The 9967-nt window shown below is 46.0% G+C and overlaps 1 protein-coding gene across 1 annotated transcript; it reads right to left on the reverse strand.

Moving 5' to 3' along the window:
* Positions 1 to 836: 836 nt before the first annotated feature.
* LOC135537591 (probable ATP-dependent RNA helicase DDX52) lies at positions 837 to 9656 on the reverse strand (the record flags this gene model as incomplete). The annotated part of the gene is made up of 4 exons (XM_064963722.1): positions 837 to 1072; positions 4474 to 4540; positions 4854 to 4965; positions 9513 to 9656. Coding segments are annotated over 4 exons (559 nt in total), but the record flags the coding sequence as incomplete, so codon positions are not given.
* Positions 9657 to 9967: the final 311 nt, after the last annotated feature.

Genomic DNA, 9967 nt, shown 5'->3' on the forward strand with positions numbered 1-9967 from the left:
AGTACAGTAGAACAGGGGACTGTGGGTGGCGGAGTACAGTAGAACAGGGGACTGTGGGTGGCGTAGTACAGTAGAACAGGGGACTGTGGGTAGTGGGGTACAGTAGAACAGGGGACTGTGGGTAGCGTGGTACAGTAGAACAGGGGACTGTGGGTGGCGTGGTACAGTAGAACAGGGGACTGTGGGTAGTGGGGTACAGTAGAACAGGGGACAGTGGGTAGCGTGGTACAGTAGAACAGGGGACAGTGGGTAGCGTGGTACAGTAGAACAGGGGACTGTGGGTGGCGTGGTACAGTAGAACAGGGGACTGTGGGTAGCGTAGTACAGTAGAACAGGGGACTGTGGGTGGCGTAGTACAGTAGAACAGGGGACTGTGGGTAGCGTAGTACAGTAGAACAGGGGACTGTGGGTAGTGTAGTACAGTAGAACAGGGAACTGTGGGTAGTGTAGTATAGTAGAACAGGGGACTGTGGGTAGTGTAGTATAGTAGAACAGGGGACTGTGGGTTGCGTAGTATAGTAGAACAGGGGACTGTGGGTAGCGTAGTATAGTAGAACAGGGGACTGTGGGTAACGTAGTATAGTAGAACAGGGACTGTGGGTAGCGTAGTATAGTAGAACAGGGGACTGTGGGTAACGTAGTATAGTAGAACAGGGGACTGTGGGTAGTGTAGTATAGTAGAACAGGGGACTGTGGGTGGTGGAGTATAGTAGAACAGGGGACTGTGGGTAGTGGAGTATAGTAGAACAGGGGACTGTGGGTGGCGTAGTACAGTAGAACAGGGGACTGTGGGTAGTGTAGTATAGTAGAACAGGGGACTGTGGGTAGTGTAGTACAGTAGAACAGGGGACTGTGGGTGGTGGAGTACCTGTGTCCAATGTTGACAGAGACCAGGTTGTCGAGGTTGAGGCGAGACCACTGTTCCACGTCTGGAGCACAGGTAGCACTGAAGAGCGCTCGTCTGACCCGTGGAGAGGAACACGCCTGGAACACTGCTGCTAGCTGCTCTCTGAAGCCACTACGACCATCCTCAAACAGCTTATCGCTCTCATCCACCACCAACCATTCCACACTGAGCGCACACACACACACACACACACACACACAGTATTAACAAACAAACCCTGCTACGACAGCCCTCAACCAACATATCAGACCCAAAAACACAGAAATAACACAGTCTTGTATAACTAACCTTAGACCTGGGCGCTACACCATATTTTACTATACACAGATATTGATGCAGGGACCGGGTTGGGTGTTTACCTTCTATACCAGCTTTCAGAGCCAGCAGGTTGTGATGGCTGATTGGCTGTAGCTAGACCTGGGCGGTATACCGTATTTTACTATACACAGATATTGATGCAGGGACCGGGTTGGGTGTTTACCTTCTATACCAGCTTTCAGAGCCAGCAGGTTGTGATGGCTGATTGGCTGTAGCTAGACCTGGGCGCTACACCGTATTTTACTATACACAGATATTGATGCAGGGACCGGGTTGGGTGTTTACTCTACCTTCTAGAACGATATTTGAACGTTTGGTTTGTTAAATGTGATACGCTGTGTGTGACGTCCGTTTTTATAGTTGACTTGGCTACTTGGGTCATCTCTCTAAGCCACTTTCCACACAGACCTAGCCCCGCCCCCCTGTCACTCAAAGAGCGCATTTTGATGTTACTTGCCAGGGACACTTGTGTTCAGTCTGCATGGTCAATCGAGTACCACAGTATGAGTCATAATCCCCATAAAGCCTAGTGGTCAAACAGGGAAATGGTTCCATTGTTTTTTCACAATAATTGTTTTATTTTAGAAACACTTAAAATAAGGGATGTGTTTCTCGTAGGGTTTACAATGAGACTTTTATCAATATAGTCGGCTGCATTTACTCGCCAAAAATGAAATGGCAATTAGCTGCTAATGTGTCTAATATAACGAACTACAAATTCCACCATGATCCACCCGAATCGGAGGCAAAGGTAAGAATGTCTGGATTAACTATCTAATGTTAGCTATATGTAGTAATGAATCAAATTGGCTACATTTCTTAAAAAATTGACAATTCTGTGAAAACTTGTGCAAGTTTTAAATTGACAATATGTTAGCAAAGGTGCCAGATAGAGATGATGTGCAGGAGCTTGCAGGGATTTGTAGTCTTGCATAATGTCTACTTTGATGCAAATTAGCATTTTAGAATCTGAGTAAGTAGAGCCCGAATATATTGATAAAAGTGACCTTGTCCGAGAGGGATGTACATGGTAATCAAAACGTCACGCCAGGGTAAAGACGACACGAAACACAGCCCTTAATTTAAGTGTTTCTAAAATAAATACAAAATTAATGGTGAAAAAACAATGGACCCATTTCCCTGTTTGACCACTAGGTTTTATGGTTATTATGACACCACCACTGTGAGGTTCTACGCAGCACATGCGACAACGTTGTTTCCATTTTGCTTCTTAATATAAATCCACTAGCATTCCATAATTACACTATTAGCTTGTTTCTTACATCTGCAAAGTTCTTAGCAAGTTTGCGAAAAAAAGTATCTTCTAAATCAAAGAGGAATAGTTATAGCATGAATATGGCGGCTACATGAAGAAACATTTAATGTAGCCAAAGATTATAGGGTCCCCAAGGAAACACTTATCAACACTTTGGTTCCTACCCTGTCACAATAACTCCTCCCTGGCATTTTCATTCGTTGTCATGTCAAACAACACTGTATTCAAAGTGCCCACTATTATTTATATTCTAACTATAGAATTAGAATAATCCTTCTATTTCCATGATTCCAACAGTTCCCCACAGTGTTTTTGCTCTAAATCAATTGCAACATTTGGTTATAAATAAGGCCTAGTATTTGTGGCCAGTCTTACGGCAGTGTGGAAATGATCCCCAGTGCAGGAAACACAGAAATGTATGAAAAATGGTTTTGGTTGAATTGAACAGTATAAAACAGAAAGGAGAAAGACTCATTGAAATCACATAGAATGTATGTTGCCACCCTGGGGTCATTACTCAAAGCACATTAACTATAGGACCATTTTTTTCTTAAACACCGTGATATATTTTGGTCATATCGCCCAGCCCAAACTAACCTTATTCTCTGTCCCATTCAAAATCCTATTTCCCGAACCACAAAACATAACCCTAATTCTAACCTTAGCTCCCAACCCTAATTCTAACCTTAGCTCCCAACCCTAATTCTAACCTTAGCTCCCAACCCTAATTCTAACCTTAGCTCCTAACCCTAACCTTAGCTCCTAACCCTAACCTAGCCTCTAACCCAACCCTAGCTCTAACCCTAACCTTAGCTCCTAACCCTAACCTTAGCTCCTAACCCTAACCTTAGCTCCTAACCCTAACCTTAGCTCCTAACCCTAATTCTAACCTTAGCTCCTAACCCTAATTCTAACCTTAGCTCCTAACCCTAATTCTAACCTTAGCTCCTCAACCCTAACCTTAGCTCCTAACCCTAATTCTAACCTTAGCTCCTAACCCTAATTCTAACCTTAGCTCCTAACCCTAATTCTAACCTTAGCTCCTAACCCTAATTCTAACCTTAGCTCCTAACCCTAATTCTAACCTTAGCTCCTAACCCTAATTCTAACCTTAGCTCCTAACCCTAATTCTAACCTTAGCTCCTAACCCTAATTCTAACCTTAGCTCCTAACCCTAATTCTAACCTTAGCTCCTAACCCTAATTCTAACCTTAGCTCCTAACCCTAATTCTAACCTTAGCTCCTAACCCTAATTCTAACCTTAGCTCCTAACCCTAATTCTAACCTTAGCTCCTAACCCTAATTCTAACCTTAGCTCCTAACCCTAATTCTAACCTTAGCTCCTAACCCTAATTCTAACCTTAGCTCCTAACCCTAATTCTAACCTTAGCTCCTAACCCTAATTCTAACCTTAGCTCCTAACCCTAATTCTAACCTTAGCTCCTAACCCTAATTCTAACCTTAGCTCTAACCCTAATTCTAACCTTAGCTCCTAACCCTAATTCTAACCTTAGCTCCTAACCCTAATTCTAACCTTAGCTCCTAACCCTAATTCTAACCTTAGCTCCTAACCCTAATTCTAACCTTAGCTCCTAACCCTAATTCTAACCTTAGCTCCTAACCCTAATTCTAACCTTAGCTCCTAACCCTAATTCTAACCTTAGCTCCTAACCCTAATTCTAACCTTAGCTCCTAACCCTAATTCTAACCTTAGCTCCTAACCCTAATTCTAACCTTAGCTCCTAACCCTAATTCTAACCTTAGCTCCTAACCCTAATTCTAACCTTAACCCTAAACAACTTAGAAATAGCGTTTGACCTTGTGAGCCCAGTTGGTCAAATGTTTTGACTTCTGGTCACCACGGGTAATAATAATATGTGTGGATGTGTTTAACACACACAGTATTGACAAACAAAACCTGTTACAATAGCCCTCAACCAACATAGAGCCAACACACACAGAGGGAACTGACCTGCTGAGGTCTATAGCATCCTGCTTCAGGAGGAACACCAGTCTATTGGGGGTACTGATCAGAATATCTAGACAGAGAGAGGGGGGGGACAGAGAGAGGGGGGGACAGAGAGAGAGGGGAGACAGAGAGAGGGAGAGAGAGGGGGAGGGCAGAGAGAGAGGGGGGGACAGAGAGAGAGAGGGGGACAGAGAGAGAGGGAGGGAGCAGAGAGAGAGGGAGAGAGAGGGGGAGGGCAGAGAGAGAGAGAGAGAGAGGGGGCAGAGAGAGAGGGGGAGAGACAAAAAAATAGAAAATGAGTGAGGGCTGTTGTGCTGGTCTCGGTCTCATTAGTAAACAGGTCCCAGCGCATTTTACAGATCATTTGAATATTGTCTTTGTACCAGATTTCTTGTGAGAGCTGGGAACGTATTTCCTGGCTGCCATGGAGGCCTTGTCTAGTATGTGAACTCTGAACCCGACGCCCTCCGACAGACGCACCAACTCCCTGTGGGTCTACACAACAACACAACATTGTAACAACATAACACAACATTCTAACACAGCAACACAACATTCTAACAACGCAACAACATTCTAACAACCCAACATTCAATCAACACAACATTCTAACACAGCATAAAAATACACATGCAACAATGTCAAATCAAATTGTACTTGTTTGGTAAACAACAGATGTAAACTAACAGTGAAATGGTTCCCGACGTGCCCTTCCCAACAATGCAGAGAGAAACATAGAACAATTATAACCCCAGGAATAAAAATACACAAACGACTAACGATAAGTTGGCTAAAAACACGGAGTACAGACAGTAACAGCAGTATACTGTAGGTAGGGGTAAAGGATAGATAGACAGTAACAGCAGTATACTGTAGGTAGGGGTAAAGGATAGATAATAGACAGTAACAGCAGTATACTGTAGGTAGGGGTAAAGGATAGATAATAGACAGTAACAGCAGTATACTGTAGGTAGGGGTAAAGGATAGATAATAGACAGTAACAGCAGTATACTGTAGGTAGGGGTAAAGGATAGATAGACAGTAACAGCAGTATACTGTAGGTAGGGGTAAAGACTAGATAGACAGTAACAGCAGTATACTGTAGGTAGGGGTAAAGGATAGATAGACAGTAACAGCAGTATACTGTAGGTAGGGGTAGAGGATAGATAGACAGTAACAGCAGTATACTGTAGGTAGGGGTAAAGGATAGATAATAGACAGTAACAGCAGTATACTGTAGGTAGGGGTAAAGGATAGATAATAGACAATAACAGCAGTATACTGTAGGTAGGGGTAAAGGGATAGATAGACAGTAACAGCAGTATACTGTAGGTAGGGGTAAAGGATAGATAGACAGTAACAGCAGTATACTGTAGGTAGGGGTAAAGGATAGATAGACAGTAACAGCAGTATACTGTAGGTAGGGGTAAAGGATAGATAATAGACAGTAACAGCAGTATACTGTAGGTAGGGGTAAAGGATAGATAATAGACAGTAACAGCAGTATACTGTAGGTAGGGGTAAAGGATAGATAATAGACAGTAACAGCAGTATACTGTAGGTAGGGGTAAAGGATAGATAAAGACAATAACAGCAGTATACTGTAGGTAGGGGTAAAGGATGATAAGGGGTAAGATAGATAATAGATAGACAGTAACAGCAGTATACTGTAGGTAGGGGTAAAGGATAGATAATAGACAGTAACAGCAGTATACTGTAGGTAGGGATAAAGGATAGATAATAGACAGTAACAGCAGTATACTGTAGGTAGGGGTAAAGGATAGATAGACAGTAACAGCAGTATACTGTAGGTAGGGGTAAATGATAGATAGACAGTAACAGCAGTATACTGTAGGTAGGGGTAAAGGATAGATAGACAGTAACAGCAGTATACTGTAGGTAGGGGTAAAGGATAGATAATAGACAGTAACAGCAGTATACTGTAGGTAGGGGTAAAGGATAGATAGACAGTAACAGCAGTATACTGTATATCAAGAAGCTGATTAAACAGCATGATCATTACACAGGTGAACCTTCTGCTGGGGTCAATAAAAGGCCACTCTAAAATGTGCAGTTGTCACACAACACAATGCCACAGATGTGTCAAGTTGAGGGAGCATGCAATTGGCATGCTGACTGTAGGAATGTCCACCAAAGCTGTTGTCAGATAATTGAAGGGTAATTTCTCTACCATAAGCCACCTCATTCATTTTTGAGAATTTGTCATTGCCTCACAACCGCAGACCACGTGTAACCATGCCAGCCAAGGACCTTCACATCCGGCTTCTACACCTGGAGTATTGTCTGAGACCAGCCAACCGGAAAGCTGAGGAGTATTTGTGTCTGTAATAAAGCCCTTGTAGGAAAATGTATTCTGATTGGCTGGTCCAGCTCCCCAGTGGGGGGCCAATGCCCTCATGGCTGCGGTAAGTATTCAGACTCCGTGACCTTTTCCACCTTTTGTTACAGCCTCATTCTAAAAATTATTGAAGGTTAAAAAAAACAATTTAATCTACACCATACACATAACGACATCATAATACCCCATAATGACATCACAATACCCCATAATGACATCACAATACCCCATAATGACATCACAATACCCCATAATGACATCACAATACCCCATAATTACAAAATAAATGTCCCAAGTATTCAGACCCTTTACTCAGTACTTTGTTGAAGCACCTTTGGCAGCGCTAACAGCCTCGAGTCTTCTTGGGTATGATGCTACAAGCTTGGCACATTTATATTTGAGGAGTTTCTCCCATTCTTCTCTGCAGATCCTCTCCAGCTCTCTGTCACATTGGATGGGGAGCATTGCTGCACAGCTATTTACAGGTTTCTCCAGATATGTTCGATCGGGTTCAAGTCCGGTCTCTGGCTGGGCCACTCAAGGACATTCAGAGACTTGTCCCGAAGCCACTCCTGCGTTGCCTTTGCTGTGTGCTTAGGATCGTTGTCCTGTTGGAAGGTGAACCTTGACCCCAGTCTGAGGTCCGTTGTCCCCGATAGAGAGGGAGGGGCCAGAGCCCGTTGTCCCCGATAGAGAGGGAGTGGCCAGAGCCCGTTGTCCCCGATAGAGAGGGAGGGGCCAGAGCCCGTTGTCCCCGATAGAGAGGGAGTGGCCAGAGCCCGTTGTCCCCGATAGAGAGGGAGGGGCCAGAGCCCGTTGTCCCCGATAGAGAGGGAGTGGCCAGAGCCCGTTGTTCCCGATAGAGAGGGAGTGGCCAGAGCCCGTTGTTCCCGATAGAGGGGGAGGCCAGAGCCCGTTGTTCCCGATAGAGGGGAGGCCAGAGCCCGTTGTTCCCGATAGAGGGGGAGGCCAGAGCCCGTTGTTCCCGATAGAGGGAGGCCAGAGCCCGTTGTTCCCGATAGAGGGGAGGCCAGAGCCCGTTGTTCCCGATAGAGGGGAGGCCAGAGCCCGTTGTTCCCGATAGAGGGGGAGGCCAGAGCCCGTTGTTCCCGATAGAGGGGAGGCCAGAGCCCGTTGTTCCCGATAGAGGGGAGGCCAGAGCCCGTTGTTCCCGATAGAGGGAGGCCAGAGCCCGTTGTTCCCGATAGAGGGGAGGCCAGAGCCCGTTGTTCCCGATAGAGGGGAGGCCAGAGCCCGTTGTTCCCGATAGAGGGGAGGCCAGAGCCCGTTGTTCCCGATAGAGGGGGAGGCCAGAGCCCGTTGTTCCCGATAGAGGGGAGGCCAGAGCCCGTTGTTCCCGATAGAGGGGGAGGCCAGAGCCCGTTGTTCCCGATAGAGGGGGAGGCCAGAGCCCGTTGTTCCCGATAGAGGAGGCCAGAGCCCGTTGTTCCCGATAGAGGGGAGGCCAGAGCCCGTTGTTCCCGATAGAGGGGAGGCCAGAGCCCGTTGTTCCCGATAGAGGGGGAGGCCAGAGCCCGTTGTTCCCGATAGAGGAGGCCAGAGCCCGTTGTTCCCGATAGAGGGGCCAGAGCCCGTTGTTCCGATAGAGGAGGCCAGAGCCCGTTGTTCCCGATAGAGGGGCCAGAGCCCGTTGTGCCGATAGAGGGGCCAGAACCCGTTGTGCCGATAGAGGGGCCAGAACCCGTTGTGCCGATAGAGGGGCCAGAACCCGTTGTGCCGATAGAGGGCCAGAACCCGTTGTGCCGATAGAGGGCCAGAACCCGTAGCCGATAGAGGGCCAGAACCCGTTGTGTCGATAGAGGGGCCAGAACCCGTTGTGCCGATAGAGGGGCCAGAACCAGTATTTCTCATGTTCTATAATTGTCCAGCAGCCAAAGACACAATACTACACATATTAACAACCCACAGCAACAACCCACAGCAACAACCCATAGCAACAACCCGTGCTTGTTGTTGCATCTTCAGATCTTCCGTCTTTCTGCATTGGTGAAGGATATTTTCATCTCTTGTCAAATGAACCCCTGGAATTTGCAGTGCACTTTTGAGAACAGTGTTTTCCGGGAATTGAATTTTATAACATTTGCGTTTATAGCCTATTGCCGTGTGCACATCGCTGTGCTTAAGCTAAATGTCATGCTGCAAGAATCTCATTGCTTTTAAAAGTTATTTGATATATAGTGGTTGCATTAGTTTGGGGTCTATCGTTACCACAACTCCCTGACTATGTTTGAAATATGTATTTCTCACACAGAAGGACAAGCTGACCAATAGACGAGGTCAACTGTTGTACTCTGATGAATAGTAAATCGACAGTGTTCATTACTCATCTTGTCGGCTGACGAAAAGTAAAATGTGGACAGTTCCATCTTCCTCAATAGGCGCCTCTGAATTCAATGAGGACGTGTGTGGTCTCCCGGTGAGTCAGTCTTCACGTGAAACCTACTCCCAAGCTGCAATGCCTGTGACAAGGACCTGATCAAGTGCCGGCATTGGCTAATAAGAATTGCGATATCTGAGCGAGCCTGGTGAGTGAGAGGTGAGAGGAGCACGGGCGATTGAGAGCAGGAAATTATTATTATACTCACCCCAAGGGCACAACGGCCACAAGACATGGATTTGTTTATGAGGCATGACGACCAAACGGTTCTATGTGTGTGTGTACCTGGCTGGCCAGTTCCCTGGTGGGAGAGATGACCAGAGCTCTGATGCCGAGGTTAGCAGGCTGTTTCAGGTGTGTCAGGAGAGGGAGACAGAACGCTAGAGTCTTCCCCGATCCTGTCGGAGCACACGCCAACAACTCACGACCCTGGGAGAGGGGTGAGAGAGATGCATACAATGATATTATTTAGGGTTCCATTCTATATATCCACACACTCATCAGTCCCTGTGTTCCATTCTATATATCCACACTCATCAGTCTGTGTTCCATTCTATATATCCACACTCATCAGTCCCTGTGTTCCATTCTATATATCCACACTCATCAGTCCCTGTGTTCCATTCTATATATCCACACTCATCAGTCTGTGTTCCATTCTATATATCCACACTCATCAGTCCCTGTGTTCCATTCTATATATCCACACTCATCAGTCCGTGTTCCATTCTATATATCCA

This window comes from Oncorhynchus masou, unplaced genomic scaffold, assembly GCF_036934945.1.
Source record: "Oncorhynchus masou masou isolate Uvic2021 unplaced genomic scaffold, UVic_Omas_1.1 unplaced_scaffold_8221, whole genome shotgun sequence".
NCBI classification, from domain to species: Eukaryota; Metazoa; Chordata; class Actinopteri; order Salmoniformes; family Salmonidae; genus Oncorhynchus; species Oncorhynchus masou.